This window comes from Oncorhynchus keta, chromosome 17, assembly GCF_023373465.1.
Source record: "Oncorhynchus keta strain PuntledgeMale-10-30-2019 chromosome 17, Oket_V2, whole genome shotgun sequence".
Classification (NCBI taxonomy): Eukaryota; Metazoa; Chordata; class Actinopteri; order Salmoniformes; family Salmonidae; genus Oncorhynchus; species Oncorhynchus keta.
In genome coordinates, this window is record NC_068437.1 from 41,505,511 (window position 1) to 41,528,011 (window position 22,501).

The following is a 22,501-nucleotide window of genomic DNA, read 5'->3' on the forward strand; positions in this document are numbered from 1 at the left end:
GGCTGATCTCAGAAGTTCCCGCAGATGAAACCAGATGTGGAGGACCTGGGCTGGCATGGTGACATGGTGACGTGGTCTGCGGTTGTGAAACCTATTGGATGGACTGCCAAATTCTCTAAAATAATGTTGGAGGCAGCTTATGGTAGAGAAATTAACATTAAATTATCTGGCAACAGCTCTGGTGGATATTCCTGCAGTCAGCATGCCAATTGCACGCTCCCTCAAAGCTTGAGACATCTGTGACAAAACTGCACATTTTAGAGTGGCCTTTTATTGTCCCCACCACAAGGTGCACCTGTGTAATGATCGTGGCATTTAATTAGCTTCTTGATATGCCACACCTGTTCGGTGGATGGATTATCATGGCAAAGGAGAAATGCTCACTAACAGGGATGTAAACAAATTTGACATAAATATGCTGTTTGTGCATATGGAACATTTCTGGGATGTTTTATTTCAGTTCATGAAACATCGTACCAAAACTTTACATTTATATTTTTGTTTAGTGTAAACGGAAACAGATCTAAATATGACTAATTCTGACATATTACTAATGTACATAGCATTTGAAAGAATTGTTTCACACTAGGTTCATAATCACACCTTGTTCGTACTGCTTTCAATGCAGCTCTAGGTAACACTTTACATTAGTAGTAATGCTGTAATTACTACAGTCACAACATTGTTGTTTTCTAATAGCATAGTAATGGGGTTGAGTGGTTTTCGTTATTACGCCAGTGGAAGGAAGAACGGTCCATCTCCCTCTTTTGTAAAGGCAAAAACTCAATTACTATGCAATTAAAATGCAATTATCCTACTCTCCTGCCTACTATGTATTACTGGTATAATTACAGTATTATTACATATGTTTAGACAACTTAATATAAAGTGTTACCCAGCATTCATTCATTAACATTGTGGTTGGATTCCAAGAGGTAAAACTGGTCAATCACAAATAGCCTTTCATGAGCATGAAGTTCTGTTTTTCAAGACAACAACTGATAGAACATGATATGAGTAGTTGCAAGAAGGAGATGTGATGTTATAAGATGTATAAAGAAATACATTAAACCAGCCAAAAGTTTAAGTAATAAGAAATGGCATTGTGCCTGGATAAACAAGTCTGTTTTTAAAATGTTTCTTAAAGAGTGTTCTTTATTTATCAGCATTTTTTTTATTTGAACATTTATTCTACATAAGCCAAACGTCCACATTTCACTCACCAAATCAAACTACCGGTAACATAGAGAACATTTAGATGGTGTCAAAGAATATTAAATTTGAATTTCAAAGACAGTGCTGTAGGTTTTTAACAAGTCAGCTGGTTATGCACGGTGCAGTGATGCGAGGGAATAGGAGAGCTTCAAAATATGATTGTTTATTTTCTCAATCTTCATTGTGTTGCATAATGTACATTAAAATACTATCAGACAAATACATATACACTACCGGTCCAAAATTATTTTAGAACACCTACTCATTCAAGGGCTTTTCTTTATTTTTGATATTTTCTACATTGTATAATAATAGTGAAGACAAAAGCACGATGAAATAACACATATGGAATCATGTAGTAACCAAAAAAAGTTTTAAACAAATCAAAATATATTTTATATTTGAGATTCTTCAAATAGCCACCCTTTGCCTTGATGATGATAGCTTTGCACAATCTTGGCATTATCTCAACCAGCTTCCCCTGGAATGCTTTTCCCGCCAGTCTTGAAGGAGTTCCCACATATGCTGAGCCCTTGTTGGCTGCTTTTCCTTCACTCTGTGGTCCGACTCATCCCAAACCATCTCAATTTGGTTGAGATCGGGAGATTGTGGAGACCAGGTCATCTGATGCAGCACTCCATCACTCTCCTTCTTGGCTAAATTAATCACAGACAATGTCACCAGCAAAGCACCCCTACACCATAACACCTCCTCCTCCATGCTTTACGGTGGGATATACACATTTGGAGATCATCCGTTCACCCACGCCGGGTTTCACAAAGACACAAAAATCTCCAATTTGGACAAATTTCCACGGGTATAATGTCCATTACTCGTGTTTCTTGGCCCAAGCAAGTCTCTTCTTATTATTGGTGTCCTTTAGTTGTGGTTTCTTTGCGGCAATTCGACCATGAAGGCCTGATTCACACAGTCTCCTCTGAACAGTTGATGTTGAGATGTGTCTGTTACTTGAACTCTTTGAAGCATTTATTTGGGCTGCATTTTCTGAGGCTGGTAACTCTAATGAACTTATCCTCTGCAGCAGAGGTATCTCTGGGTCTTCCATTCCAGTGATGGTACTCATGAGAGCCAGTTTCATCATAGCGCTTGATGGTTTTTGCGACTGCACTTGAAGAAATTTTCAAAGTTCGTGAAATTTTCCGTATTGACTGACCTTCATGTCTTAAAGTAATGATGGACTGTCATTTCTCTTTGCTTATTTGAGCTGTTCTTGCCATAATATGGACTTGGTCTTTTACTAAATAGGGCTATCTTCTGTATACCACCCCTACCTTGTCACAACACAACTAATAGGCTCAAACGCATTAAGAAGGAAAGAAATTCCACTAATTAACTTTGAAGAAGGCACATCTGTTAATTGAAATGCATTCCAGGTGACTACCTCATGAAGCTGGTTGAGAGAATGCCAAACGTGTGCAAAGCTGTCATCAAGGCAAAGGGTGGCTATTTGAAGAATCTCAAATAGAAAATGTTTAACACTTTTTTGGTTACTACATGATTCCATATGTGTTATTTTATAGTTTTGATGTCTTCACTATTATTCTACAATGTAGAAAATTGTTTTTAAAAAAGACAAAAAAATAAAGAAAAACTCTTGAATGTGTAAGTGTTATGAAACTTTAGACCGGTAGTGTATGCCTTTTAAATAACACAACCAGATTCCTATATGGAGTCTGTGTATATCTTAGTCAGCCCGATTCACACTCAAGAGGCCAAGGCGAGTCAGGCCAGCCCAGTACCACTTTGTCTATCTACCATAGTTGCTGGAACCATGCTAGAAAGGACAATGTGAAAAGAAAATATCCTAAACAGCACAATACGGTTCTAGTCGGCCCTATAGTGTGAACCAGGAGATTATTTCCTTCAACCCCCTCCACTCTACCCCTTCTCTTAGATGTGCTCGCACCTGTTGATGAAGACACAGCGGATGGCTGAGAGGGTGACGCCCGCATCCCCTTTTGTCACAGTGAAGATAAACCGACATATGCCCGTGTTGGGACAGAGAGCGATCACATGGGACATGTCCAACCCCTGGGGTAAAGGACACTTTAGCTCATCCACAAGGTAGCGCATGGCCACACGTATTAGGGCCCCATGGCTGACCACCAGGGCATGGGCAGGAACATCTCTGGTCCCATCATCTGGCTTGCCTGCAAGAGCCCCCTCTGGCATCCCTGTCTCCCTCTGTCCTGGTCTGCAGTGGTCAGCCACCATGCGCTGGAACAGGTGCTCCAGAAACTCTTTGATCCGCATCTTCATCTAATACAGAACAAAGCACTCTTATTCACAACACATACTCATCCTTCCCCTTCCCTTCCTCCACCCACACAACAGACTGGTTGACACCATCCTGATGGAGGGGCCAACAGCTTGTCCTGTGTGGCTAGAGTGTTACTGGGCCCGGGGGCCATTCTGTCACATAAACTAGCTGTTGGAACACACTGACACTGAACGTGTGACCTGCAAGCTGAGTCCTAATTGGCAAGTCAATGTACGTTCTTGGTCTCAATGGAACATTCCCCCACACTTTAAATGAGTTTCTCCAGCTGAAGTAGCGGTCATTGTGTGGCACCAAAGGCCTATGTACTTTCATCCCCACTTCAAAAGCATCAAGCAGACAAACCTCAATCAAATTCATTTGATGAAGGGACCTGTTATGCAAAACATGTATTGGACATCTTCAGAGTCAAGGATGGATTACCCTGTGTAAAGCATGCCAAAGGTGCCATCTAGTGTTGCTAAAATGTATTGCATCTGGTCACCCATCAGTAGTATTTCAGAGAGAGTGAGATAGAGAGAGCAATGCCCTCAGGATCCCCCAGAGTGAATCACCTGTTCTATAGTCTCTCCCCCTGGAGGAGTGAAGTCCAGCCACGATTGACCAGCCGCTGTAGCCATGTTCTTCATGTCCACCACCAAGCCCCCCTCGGCACTCCCAAAACTCTGAAAAATAACAGGCTCTTTACTGTATGGCCTTGAGTACAAAAACACACAAGGTCATAGAACAAGGTCATGTATAACACACACACCCTCACGCGCAAACAAACACACACAGAATGAAAACTGCATCTATGGAAATAAGATATTGACAACCTTTAGCCCAGAGAAAGGGTACTCACCCTCTCTTTAAGTGATGGATCGGTGACAATTTCTAGGCCAGAGCAACTACTGTTGTGTTTTACAATTGCTTCGCAAGTCTGTAACAAAACAGACAAAACAACCATTCACATACAGGAGAGATTTTTTTCATAAACTTCTACCTACACAATCAAATCTAATCCGCGGGCCATCCCAACACATAATAATGGGGTCCAATTATATTCTAAAAGATGCTAAGGGGTCTGTGATCATCATCACCACTCACCTGACGGGCACGGGCCATGTCACTGACAAACACGTTGGTGAACTTGACGTCCTTGAGATATTTTCCTGCAGCCTCTGCCTGCTGCATCCCTATGTCTGATAGAGACGAGTCTATCGCCTGGCCTGGGGGATTGGGAAATGCCCAGGATTGGCGTGATACTTTAGGCCACAGTGATATGCCATTGAAACATGAAATCTAGGAAATCTATTGGGATGATCTGTTCCAAAGCTATAACTTTGTGCATTTCATCCAAGAGTCTTTCTAATGCAGTGGTTCCCAACCAGGGGTACTAGGACCACAGGTGTTACTTGAGAAGGCTCATGAGACCATAGGCTTACTGGTAAATGTAAGAGGGGGGGGTATTTCAGGGGTACTCCGGGGAGAGCAAAATTCAGTTGGTGGTACAGTAACCGAAGAAGGTTGGAAACCACTGCTTTAATGTATCCAAAACAGTATCAAAACAAACACACAGATGTGCTTTTACAGTAAATCATACCTTGTAGGAGGCCTTTTTTATTCCATTCTGTTTCACCACTGGGGGGAAAAAACTATGTATAAGCATGTAATAAGACAATAATAACATAGAATACAATTCAATACCGAACTATCTATAAGCATGTAATAAGACAATAACAGAATACAATTCAATATAGAACTATCTATAAGCATGTAATAAGACAATAACAGAATACAATTCAATATAGAACTATCTATAAGCATGTAATAAGACAATAATAACAGACAGCCCCATCTAATGAGAAATATATCTAAATGGATGGTTTAGTTAGTAGTAGGGTATTTCTCTTTAATAAAACTGTATTACTATTGAAGCAGTGATCGACTTGAACAGGACTGCTGTAACTCCTTGACATTTCATGAGAAGCAAGGCTGAAAATTCGCACTCAGTCTGACCTTTTTCTTGACGTTCACTCCAGCCGCTGGAGACTGGAGTAATGCGACACCAGCTCAGCGTAATGCGTCTGTGCGGTGGCCATGCACTGATATCATGCAAGCCATTCAAATTCTAAATTGTACTTTGATAAGCATTTATCCGTTTTTGACGCACAACTTGTCAATAACCATTCACTCACTGTATGTAGCAACAGTATCGGGCTACAGTCTACAGTTGCTTTGCAAATGGAAACACACATACACTGAATAGTAATGAATAGACCGCTAGTATCTTCTGAATAATGCCCACTTACTGTCGAACTATCGTTATGCCAAATGTAAGCATTGTTATCCTTTTAAATTTGAGGTAGTTGATTATCCTTAAATCGCAATTCTTCAATATGAACTTTCTTCCTGTCACCTACAAAACACAGCACGAGCACGTCTGTGTATACGGTAATGACGTAAAGACGTTCTGCAATATGATAGGCCATGTCCCTTCTAGTACAGGAATAACATTAAAATGGTAAGATAGCATTTATATGGTGTATTTAATGTAAAATGCAGTAAAACAAATTGCCTATGCATCATTAGCGTTTCAGCGAAGCTGTGAAACCTATTGTTATTCTTTAAAAAACATATTTTTCCATAGTCAAATCCCTCAAGCATAGATTGGTAACTTTTTTTCTTCTAATTTGGCACACAGAAACCAGAAGCCATGAGAAACTTGGTCAAGATCAACGGCACCGATTGGCCTATAGGTGTCGCTGCTATAAGTGGTCTCACTAGAAACAGTCATATCTGCAGCCCCGTTTACCTCGAGACTTGAAACTTTGTGTGTAGGTGTCTTTCCTCATGCTGAACAAATTTGTCTCAATGACCCAAAAGGTCCGTCAGGATACATTTTCCTCAATTTTGGACATTTTGGAAAACTGCTTCTCATGAACCATAAATCCAAGCTACGCAAACCGGGATTGATTAAGAGATGGCTGAGTTATTGATAAATCAGGATATCTGATGTTACGTGTCCATTTAAATCCTTTCTAAATCCACTTCACAGTGGCCTATCATCTTGTCATTGCTATCATGGACGTACCTAAGATGAACCACACTGATTTTTTAAAAATTAATAATTTTTTAACACAAGGGAACTATTAATAACTTATTCTTTGCATATGTAACGCTAATGCTCAAAATCATCTACTACTTATGAACCATACATCAGATTCACTAATAGGCTAGGGGGCAGTATTTTAATGTTTGGATGAAAAACGTGCCCAAAGTAAACTGCCTATTCCTCTGGCCCAGAAGCGAGAATATGCATATAATTGGGAGATTAGGATAGAAAACACTCTAAAGTTTCCAAAACTGTGAAAATATTGTCCGTGAGTATAACAGAACTGATATTGCAGGCAAAAACCTGAGGAAAATCCATCCAGGAAGTGTTGTTTTTCTGAAACTACTCTTTCCATTGCAAGCTTATCCTCCATTTAAAGGGATATCAACCATATTAATTTCCCTATGGCTTCCACAAGGTGTGAGCAGTCTTTAGACATAGTTTCAGGCTTTTATTCTGAAAAATTAGCGAGAATGATCCCATCGCGTCAGTGGATAGCCAGATGTCCTCAGATTTGTGCATGCGCGCACGCTCTGGAGTGAGACCTTTTCTTTCTCTCTTCTAATGAAAAGGCTACAGTCCGGTTGAAATATTATCGATTATTTATTGTAAAAACAACCTGAGGATTGATTATAGAAAAAGTTTGACATGGTTCTACGAACCTTACGGATACTATTTGGAATTTTTGTCTGCCTGTCGTAACCGCACGAGCCTGTGGATTACTGAACAAAACGCGCCAACCAAATGGAGGTTTTTGGATATAGAGAGTATCTTTATCGAACAAAACAAACATTTATTGTGTAACTGGGAGTCTCGTGAGTGCAAACATACGAAGATCAAAGGTAAGCGATTAACTTCTTGGATATAGGGGGCGCTCTTTTAATTTATGAATAAAAAATGTTCCCGTTTTAAACAAGATATTTTGTCATGAAAAGATGCTCGACTATGCATATAATTGACAGCTTTGGTAAAGAAAACACTCTGACGTTTCCAAAACGGCAAAGATATTGTCTGTGAGTGCCACAGAACTAATGCTACAGGCGAAACCAAGATGAAATTTCATACAGGAAGTGCCCCAGATTTTGAATGTGCTGTGTTCCAATGTCTCCTTATATGGCTGTGTATGGGTCCGTTGCAATTATTGCGTAATCTCCAGCTGCGTGTATTTTTTGTTTGCTTCGAGAAGAAACACAGCTGCCACGAGTGATTTATCATCGAATAGATATGTGAAAAACACCTTGAGGATTGATTCTAAACAACGTTTGCCATGTTTCTGTCGATATTATGGAGTTAATTTGGTAAAAAGTTTGGCGTTGTAGAGACTGCATTTTCAGATTTTTTTCTTAGCCAAACGTGATGAACAAAACGGAGCGATTTCTCCTACACAAGTAATCTTTTTGGAAAAACGGAACATTTGCTATCTAACTGAGAGTCTCTTCATTGAAAACATCCGAAGTTCTTCAAAGGTAAATTATTTTATTTGAATGCTTTTCTTGTTTTTGTGAAAATGTTGCCTGCTGAATGCTAGGCTTAATGCTATGCTAATGCTAGCTATCAATACTCTTACACAAATGCTTGTGTAGCTATGGTTTTTTATTTATTTTATTTTTTATTTCACCTTTATTTAACCAGATAGGCTAGTTGAGAACAAGTTCTCATTTGCAACTGCGACCTTGCCAAGATAAAGCATAGCAGTGTGAGCAGACAACACAGAGTTACACATGGAGTAAACAATTAACAAGTCAATAACACAATAGGAAGAAAAAAAGGGGGAGTCTATATACATTGTGTGCAAAAGGCATGAGGTAGGCGAATAATTACAATTTTGCAGATTAACACTGGAGTGATAAATGATCAGATGGTCATGTACAGGTAGAGATATTGGTGTGCAAAAGAGCAGAAAAGTAAATAAATAAAAACAGTATGGGGATGAGGTAGGTAGAAATGGGTGGGCTATTTGCCGATAGACTATGTACAGCTGCAGCGATCGGTTAGCTGCTCAGATAGCAGATGTTTGAAGTTGGTGAGGGACCTGCTGGAGCGCGTGCTACGGATGGGTGTTGCCATCGTGACCAGTGAACTGAGATAAGGCGGAGCTTTACCTAGCATGGACTTGTAGATGACCTGGAGCCAGTGGGTCTGGCGACGAATATGTAGCGAGGGCCAGCCGACTAGAGCGTACAAGTCGCAGTGGTGGGTGGTATAAGGTGCTTTAGTGACAAAACGCATGGCACAGTGATAAACTGCATCCAGTTTGCTGAGTAGAGTGTTGGAAGCAATTTTGTAGATGACATCGCCGAAGTCGAGGATCGGTAGGATAGTCAGTTTTACTAGGGTAAGTTTGGCGGCGTGAGTGAAGGAGGCTTTGTTGCGGAATAGAAAGTCGACTCTTGATTTGATTTTCGATTGGAGATGTTTGATATGAGTCTGGAAGGAGAGTTTCCATTCTAGCCAGACACCTAGGTACTTATAGATGTCCACATATTCAAGGTTGGAACCATCCAGGGTGGTGATGCTGGTCAGGCGTGCGGGTGCAGGCAGCGAACGGTTGAAAAGCATGCATTTGGTTTTACTAGCGTTTAAGAGCAGTTGGAGGCCACGGAAGGAGTGTTGTATGGCATTGAAGCTCGTTTGGAGGTTAGATAGCACAGTTGAAAAGCATATTTTGAAAATCTGAGATGACAGTGTTAACAAAAGGCTAAGCTTGTGAGTGAATATATTTCTTTAATTTCATTTGCGATTTTCATGAATAGTTAACGTTGCGTTATGGTAATGAGCTTGAGGCTATAATTACGCTCCCGGAAGCCTTTTTGAAATCTGACACGCCTGCTGGATTAACAAGTTAAACTGTGTTTTGGTGTATTGCACTTGTGATTTCATGAAAATGAAATATTTTTAGTAATTTAATTTGAATTTAGCGCTCTGCAATTCACCAGATTTTGACAAAAATGATCCCGCTAAAGGGATCTGAGCGGAAAGAGGTTTTAAGAGAGAATTCCGATATGATAGAGTGCCTGCTTTGTTATCCAACTCATCCTGTGAACCATGTTTATATCTGCTTAAAAAATGTTTTGCTTTAAAGGCCCAATGCAGACCTTGGTATTTAAATATAAAATCATTTATGGGTAACAATTAAGTATATTACTGTTGTTTTTGTCAATATAAATAGTCAAAAAGAAACAGAGAAGCAATTTCTCAATCAAGAATTTAGTTAAGACTGTCTGGGAGTAGTCTACGTGACCTAATTGGACAAGCCTAATAGGAGGGATATTTAACCTGAAAACCATCTATTATTGGCAGAGAGGTTCAAAACTCTTTTATTGGTCTATTAACTTATATTGCCTGGTGATGTCGCCAGGCAGGCCATCCCACCAAAACATGCTGAAATTTCAGGTGGTCTTTTCAAACAGCTCTTACACAAAAAAATGGCATTATCATAACTTTTCACAATTTCGCAGTATTATTCCAACTTCAGTGTGGAAATACATATAATCACGTTTTTGACTGTACTGGGCCTTTAACAGTTTGCAATAAAAAGGTCCCTAAAGAGTGAGTCAGAGAAGATTTTATTAGTAAGATAAAGCAATTTGTCAAAATCATAAAAAGAGCAGGGACAATGGATTTCATTCATGGTGAGTTTATTGATCATACAGCGTGCCTTGATCCTTAACAACACTTTAACTGATCCTTTCAAACAGACCAATATAGAGCTGATTAATCATGAACAGAAGTTGTCAATACAGAACTTTGAAACCAACTTATTCACTTACTAGGCCTACATGATCCAGCCCCAAAAAAAAAAAAACAGCCTCACAAGCTGTATAAGAGTGCCTTAGGGTCCCAGAGTAAGAGGACAAACTCAGACACAAATCCCCCACTTGCCTGAAACTGGACTGATTAGAGTGTGTTTAAAAGGATGTCATACAGGGGAAGCAATAGAAATAACCACAATCACCTCATTTGTTTGTCTACCATCCAATTGATTTAAGCCGTCTACGTTCTTAATGGGAGATTTTGGTTCAAGCAGGGGGTAAACATGATGTCCGTCATCTTAGCTTTTGTTTTTAAAACAAGACTGCGGCCTGCCACACAATCTCAGCTCCACTCCACTAACATCTCCCCAGTCCTCTTGGTTTCATGACTACAGCAACCTCTAATGTTCACCTCACTGTCTGTTCACAATCACATCTCACAATCTGCTCCACTAACCATAATGACATACAAAAAGAAAACAGAAGTGAGAATAACATTGGACTGATATGGTGTCACACTCTTTAAAGCAGAAGTTTATTGAACAGCGGTTGTGCAACAGACATTTCTGAGGTACATGATGTAATTTATAGTGGATGGGGACAACTAAAAACAAATCCACGCTGTTGAAACACACTTCCTCATGTCAGATACAGTATGTGGTGAGGTGTTTGATTGATTGGTTTAGCCATTTTGTATACGTTTTCCAGACAATAGAACCTGGCACATACCAACCAGATCAACTAAGCTCATCAAATTAAGTTTAGGAACAGAAATCTATTGACATTCAATGTAATTGGTACAAGCCATATACTCAAGACATTTTCACATTTGTCTTTGTAATGAATGTCACATTTAGCACCACAATGAACATGGTATCACTTTAAACTGACCGAGGAAGTGGTGACTGGTTGTTGTGTCCCATCCACTAGGGTTTAAGTCCAGGTGGGAGCCTTGCATGTGTGCCACCCAACACGGTCAGTACATTTCACAACAGACAAACTACTGTGCTTCCTACTGTACTGTTACCCTTCCCAGGCTCCCTAAAAACTGTAGAGTTGTGAGGTATTGAGATATTATTTTTTTTGTCCAGTAAACCTGAGGTATAGAGATACCGCATTTGCAGAATGTGACAGAGAAAGAGAGCAAAATAGATCAAAATGAAAAGAAAACATGCTATCTAAGCAACCTGTACAAAGAACATTTCCAGTCGAATACTTATTTCATGTTCTTCTATTACCATCTACTTCAGTATTCTGAATGTATCTCTTAAGCGGTAAAATAATTATATTATAATACAAATGTTTATAAAATAGCAGCACACTCAAGTGACATCACAACTAAGTCATGTTATTTTTTTATATATAAGAATGAAACAAAATCATAGCTTTTAGCAGCGCAAAAAGACAATAATAATAACTCAATACAAATATTGACACTTTATGATGTCTTCACACCACCTCCATCTCTCTTCACTTTGGAATACAGTATCTAACCCCTTACAAACACTCCACAAACTCCATTAGGTCTGGACACCCCATAAAATAAAACAAACACAACTTTGAGGTGTATTTACAAATTCAAACCTAACAGTCCAAAAACTAAACAAATCATAATCTTTGCTCAGAATAGAGCTTGCAAAAAAAACAAAAAAAGGCTGACATTCTTGGCAATGATGAACAGGGGCTAGTTTTGTTGAGAGGTTGAAGATGGCCTGGTTTATAAGATTTGTTTCTTGAAAACATTAGCCTGCTAAAACACTGAATCCTCAACTTCCCCTCATACCTACCTACCACACACATACTCACGTACACACAAACAAACACTCAAGCACACACATGCGCACACACACCAAAGCCCCCTTTAAATGTAGCATTGAGAATTTTGTGTGAGTCAAAGGAAAGCTACCTTGTGTTGGCGATGTACGCTGTTGTCAGTCTTGGAAGTGAATTTGTTGAATTCTGACGTTTGGGTAACTGATTGAACCCCATGCCAATGAAGTGACTGAAGCAGCAATCACTCGGAAGGAGAGGGGTTCACACAGAGACAGCTACACAGGGGTTTCCCCATAGACAATAGGCCAGGTTCTACGAGTAAAACTATCAATAAGGTAGCCTTGAATATAGACTAATTAATTTGTTTGAAAGAAAACCTCAATTGCCCTCAGAACATGTGCAAAAATCTGATGTTATGGTGACATTTTCTTTATAGTTCATCACCCATTTGACTTTTTTTGTTGCTGTGAAGCAGATCAAATAGAAAATTCAAGTATAACAAATATTTCATAATGTGATAACTTCTAAAACAAAATTATAAAACTGAAATCAATAAAGGTCTCTAGAATCTTTGAAATTGGCATTAATTATTTGCTAAAACACATGAAATGGTCAGATGGCCCTTTCATCTTGCACTTTTCGGAATGTTTTTAGATCGGAATGTCCTCATATCGTAAGGTGTTAGGCCTCAATGTGGGGAAACCAGCCCTACAAATTAAATCAAAGAAAAAGATCACAAGAAAACAGAAAACATCCATAGACTCCCACACCGTAACCATTTAATTTGTCCCTTGGGGAGCATGTTTTCTAAGTGCATTGCTGTTGAAATCATAGGCGTGTTGAAACAACTATGAGGGACTACAGATGCAATGATCACAAATCGTCCCCTGCTCCAATACATTTCTCTGTCCTCTAATGAACCAATAAAGTTAATTCTCAAATAATGAGCTGGCAGCGTAGTCTGGTATTCATCCTAATTCGTCATCCGTGGCCTCGATCTGCCCAAAACGCAGAAATCTGATAGATATCATTTGAGGCCATTAGACTCCTCTGCTGTATCTTACAGCAACTCACCTACATTTCCTCCCTCTACACAGCAGCTTGCTTCTGCAGCGCAACAAACCCTTTCTACACCTGTTCACCCCCAACCCCTTCCATCCACCACAGGGATCCCTCCTCTCCTCTCATCTGAGATACTAGGGCACCTCTTAGAGAGGCACACACTCCTTACCGACACTAAGCAGCCTGAAGCTCCTTCCATAACTCCAAAAGAACAAAACAATAACATGAAAATACAAACGCTATCTGGCAATATTTGATTGGTATGTTGGCAGTGAAAAACAAACACCTCAAAATGAAACTTCTAAACAGAGGGTCCACGGCTGACTCTTCTAGACAAAACGAAGGAGCACAGCCACCCCTCTCTCCATCCCTTTCACCGTTCCGCAACCCACTAAGTGGACTCAGATCCCCAGATTTTTGTTGGCCGACAACACATATTAACTGACGGCAGTGATATAACATAGATGCCCTGCAAATAATCCCTGTCTCCTGCCTGTTCCATAGTTTATCACCAGTCTAGTCTTCCCACTCAAGTGCCAAGCCATATAACGCTCCAACACACACACACGCACACACACACACACACACACGGCAATCACACCAACCCACTCATACACACAGAGATGCATGCCCACACCCATACGAACAAGCAGCCTGACAAAAAGAGCTTATTGACGTCTATTACTCTTCATTCACGAACATGTTTCTTAATAATAATAATAATGTAATTCACTATTATATACTTGGCTGTTCCCTGGATTTGGGACCCTTCTTGTCTCTTTCTTAGCACAATACTCTGCAATTCATGCAAAGTGCTCCCCTTATCACCAACACACAGCCAAACCATGTCATATTGAGCCCTGCCATTCACGGTCAGTGTAGCCCATATGGGGCTCCTATCTCAGGCAGACCAACATTTACCAAAACAAAAAATACAAAACAAAACAGAAAAATCTTGCCCCAAATGTGATCCCATATATGCAAGCCTTGAATGGACTCACCACTACTTTTTAAAAAGCCTTATTTAGCTATTGGTTTCTTATTCAATATAACTTTATTATGATTAAACAATCAAAAACAGAACTCAAAATATGATTGGCTTCCCTTCTGTATATCTGAGGCACCATTGAGCTTTCATGTATCAAGTCAGAGCTTTTAAAGGATATCTATTTTATATCTAAAAATAGCTTTGATTTCGTAAAATACATGGGCGTATGTTTTTGTGTTATAAAATAAAAAATCTCTACAAAAACTCTCTACAAAAGCCCTTTTTTCAAGGGGTAGTTTGTTTTTTGTTGTTTTTTTATGTTGATTTGTTGCTTATTTCTGATGCGCTACTGCTTCTTGCAGGCTCACAAGTTGATGTCGCGAACGTCTGTTGGGGTGCTTGACTGATCCAGCTCGTCCATGGTCTTACTGCTGGGGCCATGCTGGACCTGCTGCTGATGCTGCTGCTGTTGTTGTTGCTGCTGTCGCCCCTCGCGCAGGCTGCTCACCAAGACCCTCTCAATCTGCTCCTGACACTCCTTCAGACAGTCCTGCAACACACAACCAAACAGACATGTCCATAAATATAGGAAGAGTGCACAGTACACAAGGAGATGGAAATAAACATGTAAATAAAGTCAGACTCTGAGAAAATGACACGTGTGTATTTACATATACACATACATAAATATTACATTTTTTTTACATTTACATTTGAGTAATTTAGCAGACGCTTTTATCCAGAGCAATTTACAGTTAGAGCACTCATCTTAAAATAGCGAGGTAAGACAACCACATATCATAGTTGTAAGTATAAGAAGTTATCAACAGAGGAGGGGGGGGATGACTGAGATGTCAGTATACATTTAATACCTTCCAAGTTACAGCCAAAGCAAACAATGGAATGTTTTCTAGATTACTGGATTGATATATTGTGTCACAGCCACTTACCTGCCTGATATTTGATAAGGTTACATATCCTTTCCATAATCCATAACCCCAGACCAGTTTTTTTGGTCCCCCATATATGCATTTATTTTTTGGTTAGAAAATACTGTAAAATCACCAGGAATTAAGCAAAAAAAATGTTTAATTGAGGAAATCTGAGATATGTGAACATGTCTCAGTGTAATCAAGGTATTAAATTATTATTTAAAAAATACAATCTCTTTTCAGGCTTAGTTGTGGTCAATTTGCAGTGTACAATTAAATGATAATGCCCTCGAAGCCAGTGTTTGGAAGATATATTGGCACGTGTGTTGGGAAACCGTGCCGATATATCCTCCAAACACCGGCTTCGAGGGCATTATCATTTTTGTACAACATGTTACCAACATATTCAAATAACGATTGAAATATTTTCATTCCAAAAAATATTTTGATGAATTTATTCATACTTTCCACAAGTGTAGTCCCAACACAAATCTAGGGTTTCTACTCAAGCCGGCTGATCGTTCTATCGTTTCAGTTGCCAGAGACGAGACCCAGTCATTCAATCTTTTTGTTCTCTATATATGGATGCGACCCAGTCGTTCTTTCTAAATGTTCCATTGCCATACTGGCTGGCAACATTCTTATCCCTTGCTTGGTAGCTAGCCAACTACGGATAACTTACTTGTGTTCCACCCCCCCCACAACCATCAGCTCCGATTCTATAGTTGCCTACCCCTGATGTATATAAACCCTGGATTTATGATGCTATGTAATGGCCAATGAGAGGCTGTGAAGCCACCGATCGGCCATATTGGCACTACTCAGAAAAAGCAGTCCTCTATAGGAATGAATGGAATTTTACAGTATTTTAATTAAACGTTTTTTTTTTTAAATAAAATAAAATATCTATTTAAGTATTCATTTTTTATATTGGGGACAGTAACATTAGAACTTTCAAAAAAGTATACTTTAAGGAAAAAGTTGTATTTTTTCAATTTTTATATATTTACATTTACATTTAAGTCATTTAGCAGACGCTCTTATCCAGAGCGACTTACAAATTGGTGCATTCACCTTATGACATCCAGTGGAACAGCCACTTTACAATAGTGCATCTAAATCTTTTAGGGGGGTGAGAAGGATTACTTATCCTATCCTAGGTATTCCTTAAAGAGGTGGGGTTTCAGGTGTCTCCGGAAGGTGGTGATTGACTCCGCTGTCCTGGCGTCGTGAGGGAGTTTGTTCCACCATTGGGGGCCAGAGCAGCGAACAGTTTTGACTGGGCTGAGCGGGAACTGTACTTCCTCAGTGGTAGGGAGGCGAGCAGGCCAGAGGTGGATGAACGCAGTGCCCTTGTTTGGGTGTAGGGCCTGATCAGAGCCTGGAGGTACTGAGGTGCCGTTCCCCTCACAGCTCCGTAGGCAAGCACCATGGTCTTGTAGCGGATGCGAGCTTCAACTGGAAGCCAGTGGAGAGAGCGGAGGAGCGGGGTGACGTGAGAGAACTTGGGAAGGTTGAACACCAGACGGGCTGCGGCGTTCTGGATGAGTTGTAGGGGTTTAATGGCACAGACAGGGAGCCCAGCCAACAGCGAGTTGCAGTAATCCAGACGGGAGATGACAAGTGCCTGGATTAGGACCTGCACCGCTTCCTGTGTGAGGCAGGGTCGTACTCTGCGGATGTTGTAGAGCATGAACCTACAGGAACGGGCCACCGCCTTGATGTTAGTTGAGAACGACAGGGTGTTGTCCAGGATCACGCCAAGGTTCTTAGCGCTCTGAGAGGAGGACACAATGGAGTTGTCAACCGTGATGGCGAGATCATGGAACGGGCAGTCCTTCCCCGGGAGGAAGAGCAGCTCCGTCTTGCCGAGGTTCAGCTTGAGGTGGTGATCCGTCATCCACACTGATATGTCTGCCAGACATGCAGAGATGCGATTCGCCACCTGGTCATCAGAAGGGGGAAAGGAGAAGATTAATTGTGTGTCGTCTGCATAGCAATGATAGGAGAGACCATGTGAGGTTATGACAGGGCCAAGTGACTTGGTGTATAGCGAGAATAGGAGAGGGCCTAGAACAGAGCCCTGGGGGACACCAGTGGTGAGAGCGCGTGGTGAGGAGACAGATTCTCGCCACGCCACCTGGTAGGAGCGACCTGTCAGGTAGGACGCAATCCAAGCGTGGGCCGCGCCGGAGATGCCCAACTCGGAGAGGGTGGAGAGGAGGATCTGATGGTTCACAGTATCGAAGGCAGCCGATAGGTCTAGAAGGATGAGAGCAGAGGAGAGAGAGTTAGCTTTAGCAGTGCGGAGCGCCTCCGTGATACAGAGAAGAGCAGTCTCAGTTGAATGACTAGTCTTGAAACCTGACTGATTTGGATCAAGAAGGTCATTCTGAGAGAGATAGCGGGAGAGCTGGCCAAGGATGGCACGTTCAAGAGTTTTGGAGAGAAAAGAAAGAAGGGATACTGGTCTGTAGTTGTTGACATCGGAGGGATCGAGTGTAGGATTTTTCAGAAGGGGTGCAACTCTCGCTCTCTTGAAGACGGAAGGGACGTAGCCAGCGGTCAGGGAAGAGTTGATGAGCGAGGTGAGGTAAGGGAGAAGGTCTCCGGAAATGGTCTGGAGAAGAGAGGAGGGGATAGGGTCAAGCGGGCAGGTTGTTGGGCGGCCGGCCGTCACAAGACGCGAGATTTCATCTGGAAAGAGAGGGGAGAAAGAGGTCAGAGCACAGGGTAGGGCAGTGTGAGCAGAACCAGCGGTGTCGTTTGACTTAGCAAACGAGGATCGGATGTCGTCGACCTTCTTTTCAAAATGGTTGACGAAGTCATCTGCAGAGAGGGAGGAGGGGGGGGGGGGAAGGAGGATTCAGGAGGGAGGAGAAGGTGGCAAAGAGCTTCCTAGGGTTAGAGGCAGATGCTTGGAATTTAGAGTGGTAGAAAGTGGCTTTAGCAGCAGAGACAGAGGAGGAAAATGTAGAGAGGAGGGAGTGAAAGGATGCCAGGTCCGCAGGGAGGCGAGTTTTCCTCCATTTCCGCTCGGCTGCCCGGAACCCTGTTCTGTGAGCTCGCAATGAGTCGTCGAGCCACGGAGCGGGAGGAGAGGACCGAGCCGGCCTGGAGGATAGGGGACATAGAGAGTCAAAGGATGCAGAAAGGGAGGAGAGGAGGGTTGAGGAGGCAGAATCAGGAGATAGGTTGGAGAAGGTTTGAGCAGAGGGAAGAAATGATAGGATGGAAGAGGAGAGAGTAGCGGGGGAGAGAGAGCGAAGGTTGGGACGGCGCGATACCATCCGAGTAGGGGCAGTGTGGGAAGTGTTGGATGAGAGCGAGAGGGAAAAGGATACAAGGTAGTGGTCGGAGACTTGGAGGGGAGTTGCAATGAGGTTAGTGGAAGAACAGCATCTAGTAAAGATGTGGTCGAGCGTATTGCCTGCCTTGTGAGTAGGGGGAAGGTGAGAGGGTGAGGTCAAAAGAGGAGAGGAGTGGAAAGAAGGAGGCAGAGAGGAATGAGTCAAAGGTAGACGTGGGGAGGTTAAAGTCGCCCAGAACTGTGAGAGGTGAGCCGTCCTCAGGAAAGGAGCTTATCAAGGCATCAAGCTCATTGATGAACTCTCCGAGGGAACCTGGAGGGCGATAAATGATAAGGATGTTAAGCTTGAAAGGGCTGGTAACTGTGACAGCATGGAATTCAAAGGAGGCGATAGACAGATGGGTAAGGGGAGAAAGAGAGAATGACCACTTGGGAGAGATGAGGATCCCGGTGCCACCACCCCGCTGACCAGAAGCTCTCGGGGTGTGCGAGAACACGTGGGCGGACGAAGAGAGAGCAGTAGGAGTAGCAGTGTTATCTGTGGTGATCCATGTTTCCGTCAGTGCCAAGAAGTCGAGGGACTGGAGGGAGGCATAGGCTGAGATGAACTCTGCCTTGTTGGCCGCAGATCGGCAGTTCCAGAGGCTACCGGAGACCTGGAACTCCACGTGGGTCGTGCGCGCTGGGACCACCAGATTAGGGTGTCCGCGGCCACGCGGTGTGGAGCGTTTGTATGGTCTGTGCAGAGAGGAGAGAACAGGGATAGACAGACACATAGTTGACAGGCTACAGAAGAGGCTACGCTAATGCAAGGAGATTGGAATGACAAGTGGACTACACGTCTCGAATGTTCAGAAAGTTAAGCTTATGTAGCAAGAATCTTATTGACTAAAATGATTCAAATGATACAGTACTGCTGAAGTAGGCTAGCTGGCAGTGGCTGCGTTGTTGACACTACACTAATCAAGTCGTTCCGTTGAGTGTAATAGTTTCTACAGTGCAGCTATTCGGGGGCTAGCTGGCTAGCTAGCAGTGTTGATTACGTTACGTTGCGTTAAAAGAACGACAATAGCTGGCTAGCTAACCTAGAAAATCGCTCTAGACTACACAATTATCTTTGATACAAAGACGGCTATGTAGCTAGCTATGTAGCTAGCTACGATCAAACAAATGAAACCGTTGTGCTGTAATGAAATGAAATGAAAATGTGATACTACCTGTGGAGCGAAGCGGAATGCGACCGGGTTGTTGTGGGAAGTGGGAAGTTATATTCGGTAGACGTTGGCTAGCTGTTGGCTAGCTAGCAGTGTCTCCTACGTTAAGGACGACAAATAGCTGGCTAGCTAACCTGTATAGCTTAATTTAAAAGTATGCATTAAGGTGTCTGTGATATAATAAATGTGGCAAAAACAACTGTAGACATTTAACAAATTCATTTCTATAGCTTCCAAAATATTATTTCACGTGGCTTCAACACAGCTCCCCTGTCAGTCATCTAGTGTATATATAATTTTGCACGCCCAATTTTTCAGTTTTTGATTTGTTAAAAAAGTTTGAAATATCCAATAAATGTCGTTCCACTTCATGATTGTGTCCCACTTGTTGTTGATTCTTCACAAAAAAATACAGTTTTATATCTTCATGTTTGAAGCCTGAAATGTGGCAAAAGGTCAAAGTTCAAGGGGGCCGAATACTTTCGCAAGGCACTGTAAATCATTGGCTCTGACACAGACCTGCAGTTTCCTGACTGTACTGTGCTTTTCTATGGGAACAGCGCCCATGCAGAATTTGGATGACCGCTACCCTGACTGCCACCCCCACAGACAGAGAGCTACGGCTGAGCGGTGATTAGGACCAGGTCAAGCATTACCTCAGCACTAGGGCCCAGCACTGAACACCCCCCGCACTCACACACCTCACCAGTAGCCTTGACAACAGTGAAAACACAGGTATAGGCCCTAGTACTGAAGCTAAGCTATGTTAATTACATCCACGTCCTGTGGGAACACAAAGGTGGTGCTTTTTTAACGAGCCAGTCTCTGCCTGTAGGGAATCCACCTGAGAGCGGGCCGATCGGGTTTCAGCATCAAAGAGAGCTGGAAGTACCTGAGAATCTTCCGGAGAAAGCAACCTCTCAACACCCCTAAGCCTCCCCGTCTCAGACCTTGTATCCGCCACGATGGGGAGATGATGTAGGGGACATGAGGAGACGAAAGGAAAGGAAGAGAGGAGGACTGACTGATTTGTTTTTACACGATTGGGATTTAGGAATCTGCCTCAAAGGGTGTGGGACAGAGGAAATATCCTGTAGTTCAGCCTGCTGTGGCCCCAAGATTCATTTCTCAGGTTGGAAGTATTAGAGAGGAAGAGTTCTGATCTGACTATTTTAATTTTATTTTTTTATTTTACCTGTATTTTACTAGGCAAGTCAGTCATGAACAAATTCTTATTTTCAATGACGGCCTAGGAACAGTGGGTTAACTGCCTGTTCAGGGGCAGAACGACAGATTTGTACCTTGTTAGCTCGGGGATTCAAACTTACAACCTTTTGGTTACTAGTCCAACGCTCTAACCACTAGGCTAAATATTAGTGCCCTGTAATAACTATGCTTATGGCTTGCAGTGTATGACAGTGCAGCCTTCTGGTGGTATACAACAGTAATTCACCCTTAGCTCTGTTGGAACAGCCGGGCGGCTGTGGGAAATAAGAAAGAGAGCCCTCAAGCCAGAAGCTTTAGTCTTGTGAGGAGGGGAACATTCCTTAGACATTTACAGCTAATTTAAACCTGATGGGCCATGGTTTGAACCTGTGTAATGGCTTCTGGGCAAGTGTTGCCTGCTGCATTGGTGAAATGAGAACAGAGGCCTATCACATAGGAATTGCTCCTTAGGAGTTGAACTGAGCAGAGTTATGAAAGGTCACTGTGTCAAAGGTCACAATATAAAAATCTCCAGGAAAAGCCTTGAAATGAATACTAAATAAGAAATGCACTACTTAGGCTAGATATATGATCCTAGTGAATTACTCTGTAAATGAATTAATTAATTACTAATTCAATCATTCAAATTCTGTATTTGGGCTCAATCGAGGACGAGCCAAATGTATCTGATAAATGGACTCACTTCATATTAAATAACTCAATATTTATTCTGTATTCTACCTATAGTGGCCCTGGATGTGGACAGATGTGAGAAGGCTGTGTGAGGGTTAGGGGGCCTAGGAATAGGGCTGGAAGAGCACTAACATGTGGAGGAGCCTCAGGGAGGGCGTCTCCCATGGTCGCTAACTGGCTGCGCTGACGTGGAGTAAACACGACCGTCGCCCAGCGTCCCAATTTTCTGCTTCAGAGGTCCCCAACTTCCCACCAACATGTGCCATGTGCTCCAAAAATCTACTCCTCTGAGATTAACTAAAGCACAAAACATGTAAAGGAACTGCCAGTGTCTTACCGCAAGAATGCAGGCCGTAACATCTTAAAAGACATTCCCCTGTACGCTGCTCTTTATAACTTCAGTTTGGATCCCATGCCAAGGCCCACAGGCTTAATTTGAGAACCTTTAATGGCTTCAATATGACTATTGAATACACCAATATGGTTTTCAGATAGGGTTTTTGGTACTTAGATACTACGGAAGGCAGCACTTGGAATACACTGGGAATGAAGTTTGGGAATTTTGTATCCAATCCTGAGTCCCCATTCCCCCACTCTTACATCTTAAAAACTCTACCCAAATAAATAAAAATGTATTACAATTATTTTGACAATTCAATCAACAGTATGAGGAGTAACCACAAGACAAACACTGCATCCATTGTTACATCATAGAGCCTCAAGAAGGAAGTTGAGCAGACAGACAAAACCATGGAATTCTTTAACTACTGTACCACATGGCAGTGCTACTCTGTGCAGACAGCATGGTCTGTCAGTGTGTGTGCGCGTGTGTGTGAGTGTGTAAAAGCGTCTGCTAAATGGCATATATTATATATTAAGTGTGCGCGTGTTCATGTGCGTCTGTGTTTAGGAGGGGGATCATGCCATACCCTGGAGTTGGTCAGAGCAACCCATGACCCCATG

At 42.1% G+C, this 22,501-nt stretch overlaps 2 protein-coding genes and 1 long non-coding RNA gene across 7 annotated transcripts in view; 1 reads left to right on the forward strand and 2 right to left on the reverse strand.

Annotated features, from left to right (window-relative positions):
- Nucleotides 1-421: 421 nt before the first annotated feature.
- Nucleotides 422-5,939, reverse strand: tigara (TP53 induced glycolysis regulatory phosphatase a). Of its 2 annotated transcripts, none has more exons than XM_035789839.2 (6): nt 5,806-5,939; nt 5,097-5,134; nt 4,601-4,722; nt 4,356-4,433; nt 4,069-4,179; nt 422-3,495 (listed from the first exon to the last, which is right to left on the reverse strand). In XM_035789839.2, exons 1-6 carry the CDS (start codon nt 5,835-5,837, stop codon nt 3,127-3,129), a joined length of 750 nt encoding a protein of 249 aa, XP_035645732.1. In that variant the 5' UTR covers nt 5,838-5,939; the 3' UTR covers nt 422-3,126. The 2 variants fall into 2 exon arrangements, with proteins under 2 accessions (XP_035645732.1, XP_035645733.1); XM_035789840.2 differs by having other exon boundaries at nt 5,513-5,935.
- Nucleotides 5,940-10,868: 4,929 nt separating this feature from the next.
- LOC118395861 (G1/S-specific cyclin-D2-like) overlaps nt 10,869-22,501 on the reverse strand; it is a 282,011-nt gene continuing 270,378 nt past the window's right edge. For all 4 annotated transcript variants that reach the window (XM_035789843.2, XM_052466070.1, XM_035789844.2 and 1 more), the window contains one exon: nt 10,869-14,733. In XM_035789843.2, coding sequence (XP_035645736.1) covers nt 14,548-14,733 — 186 coding nt within the window. In that variant the 3' untranslated portion in view covers nt 10,869-14,547. The remainder of the gene's footprint in view (nt 14,734-22,501) is intronic.
- Nucleotides 18,587-22,179, forward strand: LOC127908285 (uncharacterized). The gene is made up of 2 exons (XR_008066624.1): nt 18,587-20,771; nt 21,593-22,179. It is a non-coding gene; the product is annotated as an uncharacterized LOC127908285 (long non-coding RNA).